This window comes from Terrapene carolina, unplaced genomic scaffold, assembly GCF_002925995.2.
Source record: "Terrapene carolina triunguis isolate 2854851 unplaced genomic scaffold, T_m_triunguis-2.0 Scaffold613, whole genome shotgun sequence".
Lineage (NCBI taxonomy): Eukaryota > Metazoa > Chordata > Testudines > Emydidae > Terrapene > Terrapene triunguis.
The window spans coordinates 1,712,109-1,726,746 of NW_020664964.1; the positions used below are offsets into that span (position 1 = coordinate 1,712,109).

The window sequence follows — 14,638 nt, forward strand, 5'->3', positions numbered from 1 at the left end:
ATGCTCTTAGAGCGCACAACAGGATAAGGCCATTTTATACAGTGAGGTAACTAAGCAGTGAACACAGTATAGTTTAGTATTAGATTCTGCATATTTGCAAAATGAAAGTTTATAATTTAACACTCAATCCAGTAAAATGCAGAGCCCTCTGGAGCCAGTCCACTGGGGCCAAACTGCTTAACACCTTGCAGGACCAAGCCCTTAGCAGGCATCAGTGATTCTTACCTTTGCTGTCTGTAAAGTTCCGTATACTGAGGATGTCATTAAGATCCTGATAGTGGTTCTGCTTAATGTATGTTGTCTTCTCAGGTGTGTCCTGGAGCTGCATAGTAACCTCTTCTAAATCTTTGTCCAGCTGTAAAACAAAAACACAGTATAAGAAATCTAATGAGTGGGAACTAGGTCTGTCAAGTGATTAAACAAAAAATTAATCACGATTGATCGCACAATTAAAAAAATTAATCATGATTAATTGTGCGATTAATCGCAGTGTCAAACAATAATATAATACCATTTATTTAAATGCTTTTTGATGTTTTCTACATTTTCAAATATACTGATTTCAATTACAACACAGAATACAAAATGTACAGTGCTCACTTTATATTTATTTTTTATTACAAATATATGCACTGTAAAAAACAAAAGAAATAGTATTTTTCAATTCACCTAATACAAGTATTGTAGTGCAATCTCTTTATCATGAAAGTTGAACTTACAAATGTAGAATGTACAAAAAAAACTGCATTCAAAAATAAAACAATGTAAAACTTTAGAGCCTGCAAGTCCACTCAGTCCTACTTCTTGTTCAGTCAATCGCTCAGATAAACAAGCTTATCTACATTTGCTGGAGATAATGCTGTCCGCTTCTTGTTCACAATGTCACCTGAAAGTGAGAACAGGTGTTCGCATGGCACTATTGTAGCCAGTGTCACAGATGCGCTAAAGATTCATATGTCCCTTCGTGCTTCAACCACCTTTCCAGGGGACATGCGTCCATGCTGATAACAGGTTTGCTCGATAACAATCCAAAGCAGTGTGGACTGACGCATGTTCATTTTCATCATCTGAGTCAGATGCCAACAGCAGAAGGTTGATTTTCTTTTTTGGTGATGTGGGTTCTGTAGTTTCTGCATCAGAGTATTGCTCTTTAAAGACTTCTGAAAGCATGTTCCACACTGCATCACTCTCAGATTTTGGAAGGCACTTCAGATTCTTAAACCTTGGGTCGAGTGCTGTAGCTATCTTTAGAAATCTCACATTGCTACCTTCTTTGCGTTTTGTCAAATCTGCAGCAAAAGTGCTCTTAAAATGAACATGTGCTGAGTCATTATCCGAGATTATTATAACATGAAATATATGTCAGAATGTGGGTAAAATAGAGCCAGAGACATACAATTCTCCCTCAAGGAGTTCAGTCACAAATTTAATTAACACATTATTTTTTTAATGAGCATCATCAGCATGGAAGCATGTCCTCTGGAATGGTGGCTGAAGCATGAAGGGGCATACAAATATTTAGCATATCTGGCACATAAATACCTTGTAATGCTGGCTACAGAAGTCCCATATGAATGCCTGGTCTCACTTTCTGATGACGTTTTAAATAAGAAGTGGGCAGCATTATCTCCCGTAAATGTAAACAAACTTGTTTGTCTTAGCCATTGGCTGAATGAGAAGTAAAACTTAGTGGACTTGTAGGCTCTAAAGTTTAGCATTGTTTTGTTTTTAAGTGCAGTTATGTAACAAAAAATAATCTACATTTGTAAATTGCACTTTCACAATAGAGAGATTGCATTATAGTACTTGTATGAGGTGAATTGAAAAATGTTTCTTTTGTTGATCATTTTTACAATACAAATATTTGTAATCAAAAATAATAATGTAAAGTGAGCAGTGTACACTTTATATTCTGTGTTGTAATTGAAATCAATATATTTGAAAATGTAAAAAAGCATCCAAAAATATTGAATAAATTTCAATTGGTATTTTATTGTTTAACAGTGTGATTAAAAATGCAATTAATAGCAATTAATTTTTTAATCGTGATTAATTTTTTTGAGTTAATCGCGTGAGTTAACTGTGATTAATTGACAGTCCTAGTGGGAATCATTAAAAACTCAAGTCGCTGCTTCCAGTATGGGCACTAAATGCATAGCTTTCTATCATTAGAATAGTAGACAGCTTGACATTGCAATTACTGCAGTGTGTCAAATACTGATTTTTAATAGCACCCGTATAGTACCTCCAAAAGTCACGCTAAAGGTACCCAAATTAGTTAAAGTGGAAAGCTGTGCACATAGGACTCTAAATAGCCAATAAATGCTGTTATTTGCTAGAGATAACGTACAAATGAAAAAAAACAAGCTGCTTTGTCATTTAGTACTTTTCATTTTAGTTAAGCAAATTTTATTTCACATGACATTGCCGTCTTGCTGAATAAGAGAGCGAGTCCCTTGGACACTGGCATGCCTTGCATGGAAACCTCTTAATTTCATTCACTGCACACACATTACAGATGTACTATAGGTGGCTACTACATTGATTTCCACAGCAAGCTGCACGCAGCCCTTTGTAGGAATTCTCAGTTATTTTTAAATTTGACCTTGTCTGAGTCAGTGCATCAGTAATGCACAGAAAGATTCAGTCATTTAGCAGATTCAGTAATCAAACAATATATGAAATGTCAAAATATTTGATAACATGATGTAAAGAGAAAGCTTTTAAACAAGAGATTGATATAATCAAGTGTATGTTGTGCAGGAGTTAAGACTAAGTGATCATAATGGTGCCTCTGGCTTTCAGAGTCATGGGAGGGATTCTCTGTGCTGCTCCTGACACTGTATGCCACTGAGCCAGCATATGGGACCCTAAAGGCACCACAGGGAGCTCGGAGAGAATTCCCCAGTGTAGGTCCTATGCACAAGATGTGTGTTGGGGTGGAATGAGGCATGTTAGAAGAAGCTGAGTGATCTCTATAGTGTACATTGCTATACCGATTACGGACACTGCAGGGTGCACAGCCACTCAGACAGCCCAGGCAGGAAATGCCGGAGCTTAGGTCAGCCCTGGCCTATTTTAAGTTGTCCCGGAAGCAACACTGGCTCATAACCAGCCAGAATCCTGAGAGTGCAAATGTGACCCCTTTCTCCCTGAGCTGCTTTTGTGTCCTGTCACACACACTCACCCTATGCATAACATTTTCTTATAACAATAACAAAGTAGCACTGACGTAAGTAACTCATTTGTTTAGTTTTGGCAATTAAAAAGGAAACTTACCCAAATTGTGGCATCATGGATGTGACTATGAAGTCAAGACTGCAGGAAGCATTTCCTTCTTTTAAATGAGACAAGCTGGGTGAGATAATATCTCTTACTGGACCAACTTCTGTTGGTGAAAGAGACAAACTTTTGAGCTTACACAGGATCTGAAGAAGAGCTCTGTGTATGCTCAAATGCTTGTCTCTTTCACGAAGAGAAGTTGGTCCAATAAAAGATATGAGCTCACCCACCTTGCTTCTCTAATATCCTGGGACAAACAACATTCTTTTAAATGGTATCTTCACTCCTTTTTAACCTTCTCAGAGAAACTCCTTTTATGAGGATGTTTTTCTATAATTCAGCTCAGAGGTGTCATTTTTGGAAGGTTTCAAGAAAATCAAGCTCATGACAGAGTTGAGAAAGTTCCATGCTTTCTGTGATTTGAAAATTATTTTCTAACTTTTTAGATCCTTCATAACTCAAACTGACCAACCTGCCAGTCAGCAGGTGGCCATTCAGCTGCTGTTTTTGGTTGGCACTGCCCTTGGTACCAGCCTCCAGGCAAGGGGGAAAACATCCTGAACTCTTTGAAAGCATCCTTCAGACTGTAGGGAGAGAGAATCAAAGACCTCACCCCAGCAACATGCCTGGAAGATCAAGAGAGAGAACACTGGCCTGCTGTACTTGCACCATAAAGGACTGTACAGAAATGAAGAATGACCTCCCCGAGGGCTAAATTGTGCTAGTAGGTACAGTCCTGAGTAGGGAGTGGAGCAGGGTCTGGACTGTAATTACTCCTGGTACTTACAAGGGGCTCCTTGTACCACTCTCTTTATACAATTCTAGGGACAATCTGTCCCCAGAATTTGATCTGGTTCTATAACTGAGACCATAATAATGAATTAAGGTATTCATTTAACTTTACATTGCTTCTTTATAAATCTCAGATCTGGAAACATGATGAAGGTAAGCTGTAGAGGTAGTCACAGGCTTTAATAGAATGAGCCCTGAGTTCTTCTGACACTGGAACTCTTGATTGCTCTTGGCAGGTTTTGGTATCTAGTTTAATCCATTTAGACAAAGTCTGAACAGAAAGAACTTCTACTCTTGGACCTCTCTGCAAATGCTATGAAGAACCAGTATGATTTCCAACACAGTTTGTTTCTATTCTGGTAACAGCGAACAGTTCTTTTTATATCCAATTTACATGTCTGGCCTCACCAGATATACTCTAAGGCTCTGATTGGCAGACCAGGAGCTCGATGCTATAATTCAGATGGAATTCTGACATCAATTTGGGCAATGAAGATTTGGGATGAAGATTTGTCTTTGTGAAAAAATGTAACAGGGGAACTTCTCTCACCTCTCTCATTGACCTAACTGCTACCATCAAGGCAACTTTTAGAGAGCTGGTAAAAAGAACCACAATTTGCAACTGTATTAAAAACTTTAGGCTATGCTCATCACAGTGTTATCTTAGCACCTCTGTGATTCTGGTGAGTACTATGTTCAAGTCTCATGCGTTAGGAGGGTTATGAATTGGTGGATACAAATGCAATAACCCTTTTAAGAAAATGTTTCACAGGCGGGTGAGTAAAACAGATGACAATGTCACATTAGAGTGGTAAGCAGAAACCACCACCAGGTGTAATTTAATCATGCAGTAGACAAGCCAGTCTTCATTAAAAATGGCAAGAATTCTAAGATGAAAGGGATGGGGCAGGAGAGTGATGGGAGAAAGCAGAGTTGGGTGGCCAAGATTGGGAGGAACTTCCCTAGCCCGGGCAGGGAGTGGAGCACTGAGCTAGGGAGGTGTCAGTGAGTGACCAGGATGGTCCTGGAGGTGAGGGGCAGGGGGAGAGTTGTGGGCTATGAGGTGAGTGGGAGGTGTTGGGAGGGGGCTGCAGGGTGAGATATTGGGGGCAAGTGGGGGGAGATGGGGTGAGTTGTGGGGGCTGTGGGGCGAATGGGGGATGTTGGGAGCTGTGGTTAGTGGGGCTGAGGGGTTGGAGTTGTGGTGAGTGGGGTATATGTTAGGGCTGCTGGGATGTGTGATGGGCCTGTCACAACAAGCAAGGACTGGTGGAGGATTGTTGGGGCATACGTGGGGTGAAGGAGAATTCTGGTGTCTGTGTGTGGGGCGGGACACTTTAGAAAGGAGGGGGGCCCTCCAATTACCATAGTGCACAGAGTCCCCAAATTCTTTAATCTGATCCTGCTCCTGGTCTTAAAAATCTGTGAATAATTTGTAGCACTAGCTGTGGAATTAGCTTAACTAACAAATGTAAAAGCCGTTTATAAATAAATATTGACACAGTGTTGAGAGATGGTGGTGAAAATGGTTCTGTAGGAGGGTGGGAAGAGAAGATGTGAGGGTAGTGGGGCTGCACACCTTTTATAACAGGGAGCAGAATGCCTCGAACTATCACCACGAATGGCGTCACTGACTAATTGCTTTAAAGTGGGTCAGGGACTCAGGAGGCTCAGTGGTTAATTCCTACAATGTGGATTTGCGAAGGCAACCATATAGAGGAGAACCTTGGCTTTCCCTAGTGAGTGCACACTGTGAATCAGGCTGCAGGATCAGCTGCAGAAGGGTAACAATGGGAGCAAGGACTTTTATACCCTCTTGCTGAATGGGGAGGTGGGGCAGGCAACCCATTGCCCAAAAAACCTTACCATGGACCTTACGGGGCAGCAGCTCCCCTTGCCAGCTCTCTGAAGACAAAGCTGCTGTGTTTCCCTTAACACATCTCCAAGTCCGAAGGGAGATCCACATCTGTTGGATTTTGATATTTGTATTCAGAGACTAGAGCACCACACATAGTATTAGGCCATGCTAATAGGAATTTTATACTATGGTAGTGCCCTGAAGTGCCAACCAAGATCAGAGTCCCATTTTGCTAGGCACTGTACAGACAGAGGCACAGAAAGGTGAAGTGACATGATCAAGGTCATACCGCAATTAAGCAGCAGAAATGGGAACAGAATCCAGATCTCCTGATCCACAGCATTGTACCTTATCCACTAGAACACTCTGCCTCTGCTACCTCAAAATTGGGGTATTGGACCAACTCAGTAAAAGTGGAACTATTATTGGGATGCTGCAAGGTACAATAAAAAATGTCAATATACCATACCTACTCTTTGAGTCCCATGGTGGTCATGATATAAGATTTGCACTTTTACAACTACATCTGTACAATTAGAGGTGTTTAGTCTGTCTACAGGTAACATAGAGACTTAATGTACCTGTTGGGAATTCTCAGAAACGAGGGAAGTTTCACATAAAGCTGATACAGGTATCATCTGTGATGAGATGAAGTGTCTCATCTTTATTAGTTTATAAGTATGACAATACTTATGATTTTAATTTTTTCCCACTTGCTAACCAACTTTCTTTCTTTAGAAACACAGGCTAAAATTATGAGGTTTTAGTTGAAAAAAATGAGTAAGGTTAAGCTTTGTATGGCTATACAGCTATGCAAATAACGTATTTCATCCACAGGACAGATTTATCTGGTTTAGTGTATACAATAAATGATACCTCTGTGATTTTCATTCTCAAGCGGTGGTTTTCTGACTGCAGTCCTTCTAGCCGAGATGTACTGGCTTGATTGACACTGGTGACTGATGTTGATGTTTTTGAGTCTTCCTTCTTTTGATTTTGAGTGAATTGGAAACGTCTGTTCTGAGTGGCCGCATCAGGATTTGTCCTCAGTGTGATTAACTGAAAGGTTTAAAAGCTGTGAGAAATTCTGCAGAGGATTTTATTTTTATATCAGTTTCTTCTGGCCCCCCAAATAAAAATAATAGAAGGTACACTTTACTTTCCACATGGAGTACAATTTCTCTGTGACCATGCAGACTGTTGAGCTATAATAACCTTGCAAGATGAACTGTTCCATTTTTTCCAATTATTGGGAAATGTTTCTTAAAGTTCCAGTTTAATATATTATTTTTAAAATTTACTGCATCATCCCTTGTTAATTCTTTCCTTTCATTGATATTTTCATCCTTCAAAGGGAAACATTCAACTTAAAAATCACACTTCTGTCTGAAAATTTCTTACACCCTATAGTTACAAGGAATGCGGTGAGCAGAGAGAAGCCCGAGATAGAATGAGAAAGAGAGGTACCGACAAAGGGATCACAGGGATTTTAGACTGGGTGGGAGTTCAGCAGCAGGGGAGGAGGAGTAGGCAGCCATTAGTAGACTAAAATAAAGAACAGCCATTCAGATAAATTAAATACACCACAACTTGCCAAAGCATCATGCAATATCAATAAAGCCTCTCTAGTCATACAAGTAACTATCCTGTAATTATATTCTAGAACTGATTTGACAGATTTATTATTAATTATTATAATTATAATTATAATTATTATTTTATTTAATATTTATATTAAATAGCACAAAAAGCACAAAAAGGCCACAACCAGGTTGGGCCCCATTTTACTAGGCACAGTGCAAACACTGTAAGCAATAGTCCTTGCCCCCAAAGAGCTTAGAGTCTAAAAGACAAGACATAACAGGGGGCGGAGACAAACAAGTGGGCTAGGATGGAGGGAAGGGGAAGCAGGACAACCAACCTAAGATGGTATGCACAGTTTTTAGCCCTTCAGGAGGAGTGATCACAGCACTCCTCCTGACTAGCCATGATCGGGCTTCAGTATTCTGTATGCATTATGGCAGAGAGTTCTGAGGAGGGATGTGAAAAAGGGCAATTTGGTGGCTTTATGGATTTTCCCTGGGAGCTTGGCAATAAGATAATAGATTGATGGGGTGGGGTTGAGATTTTTTTATGCTCGGAGACATCAGTGCATATTTGCATTGTGAGTGGAAGGAACCTGAGGAGAGTGAGAAGCTGAGGAGAAGAAGAAGAGCAGGGGTGAGTCAGCCTAAGAAATGGGAAGGGATGGGAGGGGAGGGCAGGGCAGGGCAGGGCAGGGGCAGGGGTTAGATGAAAGCTGGGAAGCAGTCTCAGTGTCTGTGATAGGGGAGAGGGAGGAGAGTGTGATGGAGAGGTGTGATAGGGATGGTCTTGTCAGATTTTGTCAAGTTGTTTTCCTTTGAAGAAAATAAAGAAGATCCTATGGGGAAATATGCATTCATATTCAATTTGTTATTCACCAGTTCTCCTAAATCTCTTGCTTCATGACTGTGTTTATGAATAGGCTCTCTTAACTTATGGCTATCTTGTAAGTAATTCTTCTGTAGCAGCCAGTATAAAAAAGTTGGACTATACAGCCCTAGAGACTGAATTACTCTAACCGCAGAATGCATAAAGCACTACTGGTAAGCTAACGTGACATTCCACCCACATGTCTCAACCCTCACCTACAGGGACCACATTTAGAGGAGATTTAGTAGTTCAGTTCCTGCTCCCATTTGTAGTTGGTCTATCTGCTGAAAATGCCAATCACTGCCAGATGTGTTGGCAGTTTTGTGGTGTGGACACCTGTTCACTAAGAACTGCTTTTTCTTCTGGCTAGGAACAGATGCCACAAACTTACTTTACATAAGCCACTAAAGAATCGTTGACATTTGGTCGTTATTAACCTTAGTTGGATTGGACCTGGTGACCTAGAGGTGAAAGGCTCCCAGTCTCTGAGGCATCCAGTCTCCAACTAACTATATGAAAGTCATCCAGGCTACACATTTAATTTATGTTTATTTTACTTCAAAATATCAAGTAGATTTCCAAAAAATGAGGTCTTTACTAAGTCAGACTCCCATAGGAATCAATTTCCCTTTGACTCAGATTCTGTTGGACTCACCTTGACTAGCACCTCACTTCACAAGTGAATGGGACTATTTGTGGAGTGACATCAGACTCTGGCTCTTTGTGAATACATTCTGATTCATTCCACCAGTGCATAATATAAATATACAAGAGGAGCTCAAAGATAATAAAAGGCAATTAAATCTTGTGTTTCAGGGCACATCTACATGGGTCAGGAAAGAATTCCTCTCTCCTTCTATCATCGAATTGCACAGTTGGTGAGATGCATTAGGCTTTTTTGGGAGGGCCCCCCTTGGACGCATCAGATATTGGCCACTAATGTAGGCAGCATCCCAGACTTGATGGACCAATAGTCTGCTTTTATATTACAAATCCTGTGTTCCTAGGAGATTCTATTATGTGGCAACCATTCCTGCTGTGTCTGAGTGCTTCACAGTCCTTAACATATTTATCCTCACAATACCCCTCTAATGTAGACCAACACTCTTATGGCTGTTTTACAGATAAGGAACCAAGGCATAGAGGGTATGTCTACACAGCCCGTGGCAGTGAGCCTCCCAGGCTGGGTTGACAGATTTGGGCTTGCAGGGCTCATGCTACTGCACTAAAAGTAGCTGTGGAGGTGAGGTGGCTCAGGCTGGAGCTCAGGCTCTGGAAGCCTAAGGAGAGCAGTGGACTCCACAGCCCAAGCTCCAGCCTGAGCCAGAACTTCAAAGCACTGTCTACACATCTATGTTTAGCATGGCAGCACAAACCCCATGAGGCTGAGTCTGTTGACCTGAGCTGCTGTGGGCTGTGTAGACATAGCTAGAGAGATGGAGTAACTTGCCTTAGGTCACATAGCATGTCTGAGGCACAGCAGAAAATTGAACCCAGGTCTTCTAAGCCTATGAATAGCACCCTTCCTCTCTTGCATTCCTTAAAAGAAGGAACCAGAGACCTATTCAAATTATAGATGCAAATCATTGTTTCCCGCAGACTTAGTGAGATAGTGAGATGTATGCATTAGAAATGTATGTATTCAAGTTCTTGCACCTTTTGCTTTATGTATTCATCTTTCTCCAAAATCTCATGGAAGTTCACCCCCTCTCCCACTAGGGCTCAGAGATAATTTAATGCATAACAGATTGGCTTGATTTAGAAATCTCACATATTCCTCTTGCTTGTAGGAGTAATGAAATTAATATAGAATTACCATACAAAAATCAAGTAACAATGTAAATACTAGCATAAATGAATTCACCTACCTTAGGTACAAAAACAAGGCAGAGTGTAATGGTACTGCAGAATATAATGACTAAAGCAACAATGCAGAACTGAACATTGGGTTGATCCCGAGTGAGGAATGAAACCGCAGCTCCAATAATACACATGATCCCCACGTTGTATACGCTCATCCCAATGTATTTGCTGTCATTCAAAGCAGGAATGCTGACATTTCGAGTCTCCCATGCTAAGAAACAACCAAATAACTGAAATAGCAAAAAAAAAAGAGAAGAAAAAGAAAAAGAAAAAAGGTCACTGTTATAACACAATACCACTAGTTTACATGAATCAAAAGAGTAGTTTTTATTACAAGCTGTTATATATTTGGTATGATATTTCTCTATGAGCAATTTATAGATTGTTGACAGATCGATACAGCATTAAGAACCAGAGATATGAATGTGCACAGCACACGATATCTAATTCAAAATACACTAATTTCCATCAGTAACTACAAAAATTAGATTTATACTGCTAATCCTACTCTCAAGAGATAAAAGTGAAAACTTTTATTAGTAATCAGAAGAGCTGGGACAGAACTTCCCCAAAGCTCAGGGTTGTTTGAATCTAGGCCCATCTTTAGCCATCAGTAAAGAAATATCATTACTGCTTTCATTCAAGGATTTCATTAAAACCCAAATAGGGGAGGCCCAATTCATAGGCTTTTTTTCAGCGATGACTGAGAGTCCTAGTCAATCCAAGTCAATCATTCACTGATTATCACCTTCATTAGTAAACAGCAGTGCTGAGAAACATCCTGTGATATCATTCAGACCTGTCCAGATAGAAACACCCACAGAAAAAAGCAGCACACCAGCTGCTAGGACAACAAATGTGATTTGTTTTATTGCAGGAGGAGTTAATAGTGACCATTATATTTAGGTGGCCTAACACCTAGTATAAATGATTCTTGTGACCTTTTTTGACAAGCTCTAACAACAGGCCTTTGAAATTCAGAAGAGGGAATGCCTTTAGGCTTCAGCAGTGGTTCTCAACCTTTCCTGACTACTTTCAGGAGTCTGATTTGTCCTGTGAACCCCAAGTTTCACCTTGCTTAAAAACTACTTGCGTACAAAATCAGACACAAAAATACAAAAGTGTCACAGCACCCTATTACTGAAAAATTGCTTACTTTTCTCATTTTGTCCATGTGAAATTTTAGTCTGTACTGACTTTGCTAGTGCTTTTTATGTAGCCTGTTGTAAAACTAGGCAAATATCTAGATGAATTGATGTACCCCCTGAAAGACCTCTGCATACCGCCAGGGGTACGTGTACCCCTGGTTGAGAACTACTTGGTTAGAGAAGCACTTTTTCTTTGAAATTCCATTAAGGTTTGGGTGAGATATAAACTGCTGAAAATCACCACTTCTCTCCTCTCATTTGCATTCCTCAGGAAAATTTTGGCAACCTGACAGAACAATAACTGAACGTGAACATTCCAAATGGCTGGGCTCAGGCTATTGCCTAAGCAGTAGCAGCCGGAGGAGGACCCGTTACCCTTTGAGGAACCCTGGGGACCAGACAGCCTTTCTGGGACTGGGGAAACTGGTTCAGACTCCCCATGGCACATGTCCCCCATGTTCCAGCCCACCCCAGACAGACCAAGTCTCCCAGTATGCCAGGGAGACTCCCGTTTGCAACCAAAAACTCCCCATTCCCAATTTAATGTCATTTCCTGCATAAAAACAACATTACGCAGAATATGTGTCAGCTACACATGCACATCAGCCTTTGTTTGGAGAAACTCTGGCCAGAGCCGTCCCTTGGGTAGACCGAATCAGGGCAACCGCTCCAGGCCCCGTGCTTTGGGAGGCCCGGTAGGCTGGTACGATTAGCTGGTGTGGTTGGTCCTAGAAGAGACGAATCCGTCACTTCTGCACCGGGCCCCCCCACTCTGGGCCCCACGCTTTGGGGATCCCCGCGGGCTGGTGCAATTGGTCAGTGCGGTCAGTCCCAGAAGAGACGAATCCGTCACTTCCGCCCCAGGCCCTGCACCCACTAAGGACGGCCCTGACATATGGCAGATATACAACATGCTGGGTAATATAGCTGACCTTTGCTCTCCTTTTGGTTCAACCAATGGGAGTTCAGAAAGGGCAGAGTTGGATGGGCTTGGTGACCAATGGCACAGGGATGGAAGCTTTGAAGAACAGGGCTGCTGTGGTGGTGCGGAGCCCTAGCAGTGTGAAGTGGAGTCAGGTAAGGTGGCGGTGGCAGTATGTCAGGGAGGGGGCAGTCATGCCCCGTTCTTCCCCAGGCCCTGACCACTGCAGGGAGCAGATAGATGGGGAGTTCAGAGAGGGGGACACAGCCCCACTCACTCTGGGACTCAACACAGCAGGGGGTGGGGAGGGGTTAATGCCCCTTTCTCCCCAGGCCTTAAAGTGCAACAAGAGGGGTATCAGGGGGATATTGCCCCCTCTTTTGGAACTTGGTGCAGCCAGGAAGGGGTAGACCTGTGCACTTCTATTCTGCTGAAAGCACCAGGCCAAGAGTGAATGTCTTGTCTTCACTTCTCTGGGTGTAAATGCAGCCCTGCCTCCCAGAACGTAGCCTACAGCTGAGCTTGGGATAGCCCTCCTGGGGCAGGGCCCACACTGGGGGTGGGGCTGCAACTCTGCTTGCTTTGTTGTGTGTCCTAAAGGGTAGGGTTACCATACGTCCGGATTTTCCCAGACATGTCCGGCGTTTTGGTCCTCAAATCCCCGTCCAGGGGGAAATTCCAAAAAGCGGACATGTCCGGGAAAATAGGGAGGGGTCGTGGGGCTTGGATCTGGGCTGGAGCCGCTGGGGCCGGCGGTGCTCGGCCGCCGGCCGGCACCGCTCGCCCGGGGCCAGGGCTGGTGCCGGACGGGCCGGTGCCCCGGGGTCTGATCCGATCTGGAGTCCCTGGGGCCGGAGCCGCTCGGCAGGTGCCCCGGGGCTGGAGCCGCTCAGCTGGGGCCGGTGCCCGTGCCCCAGGGCCCGAACCGAGCTGGAGCCACCGGGGCCGGGGCGGGCTGGAGCCGCTCGGCCGGGGCCAGCGCGCTCGGCCAGAACCAGGGCCGGTGCCCCGGGGCCTGAGCTGAGCCGGGCCGGAGCCGCTGGGGCCGGTGCCGCTCGGCCGGGGCCGGTGCCCGTGCCCCGGGGTCCGAGCCGAGCTGGAGCTGCCAGGGCCGGAGCCACTCGGCCAGGGGGCCAGACTGGGCCGCGCCTCCCCCCGTCCCAGCCCCAGCCCCAGCTTACCTGCTGCCTGCTTGTTTCAGGCTTCCCGCGAACATTTGATTCGCAGGAAGCAGGGGAGGGGGAGGAGCAGGGGGCAGAGCGTTCAGGGGAGGTGGCGGAGTTGGGGCGGGGACTTTGAGAGAGGGGCGGAGTTGGGGTGGGGGCGGGGAAGGGGCTGGGAAGGGGGCGGAGTTGGGGGCAGGGGCGGGGCCCCTTGGAGTGTCCTCTTTTTGTTATTTTAAAATATGGTAACCCTACTACAGGCTGGAGGCATTGGATGGGCTGGGAAAGGCTAAGGAGACTGGATGGGAGTATTAGTGAGTTGGCAAGGGGATGGCAGTGGTGGTGTGTTAGTAGGGCTAGCAGTGGAGGTGTTGTGGGGCTGGAGGCAGGGCAGTGAGGTTAGCAGTGGGGGTGTTGGGAGGGCATCAGGGGTGTTGGAGGCTGGGGTCTAAAGGGGTGGGATGTTTCCTGAAACGAATTTGAAAATGTTGATCAGTATGCCTCATTCCTTTTCGGGGAACCACATGGGGAAGGGGGGGAAGGGAGAAGAGAGAGAGAGAGAGAGAGAGAGGGGTTGCTTTCCCCTCAGCCAAATGCACAGTACCAGTAGATCATTCCCCCCAGGACTGCAGCCTTCTCCTGTTGCTAGCTAACCTAGCTAGTCTGGTAGCTCAAGTAGTAGTAGTCTGTGCTGCAATGTCCCTGATGATGATGATGATGATGATGATAGGACATGGAGGGTGGAGGCTTACAGTTACAGTTCTGACCATGTAATTAAAAAGTGTCTCATAATGCATATGCATAAGGGGGCCGAATGAAGGTTGCAGAGACAACCTTAATACAAAGGTTGCTTACCTGTATCCAGTTCTTCAAAACGGATTCTGCATATTCATACCATTGGATATGTGCTGATGGTGTCACTGAATGGTGCAATCTTCTACTAGCAGTGCCTAGTCAAACACTCGCATGCCCCTTTCTGCCCCTACCCTCAGCCTCCAAGCATTATGCTGAGGACGAGGCTATAAAAGGGAGGGAGGCAGCAGTTACTGCCTCAGTTCCTTCCACTACTAATGCTGAGCCAGTAGAAAACAGGACCCCGCAAAACAGAGGAAGGAGGGCAGGGCATGTGAATATGCAGAATCCATCTCAAAGAATC

The 14,638-nt window shown here is 44.0% G+C and overlaps 1 protein-coding gene across 1 annotated transcript in view; it reads right to left on the reverse strand.

The window, feature by feature from the left end:
• GABBR2 (gamma-aminobutyric acid type B receptor subunit 2) overlaps positions 1–14,638 on the reverse strand; it is an 860,826-nt gene that overhangs the window by 31,524 nt on the left and 814,664 nt on the right. The window contains exons 15-17 of the mRNA XM_026659240.2: positions 10,255–10,479; positions 6,809–6,991; positions 226–355 (exon numbers count right to left, since the gene is read on the reverse strand). Of these exons, the coding sequence (XP_026515025.1) occupies positions 226–355; positions 6,809–6,991; positions 10,255–10,479 (538 nt within the window). The remainder of the gene's footprint in view (positions 1–225; positions 356–6,808; positions 6,992–10,254; positions 10,480–14,638) is intronic.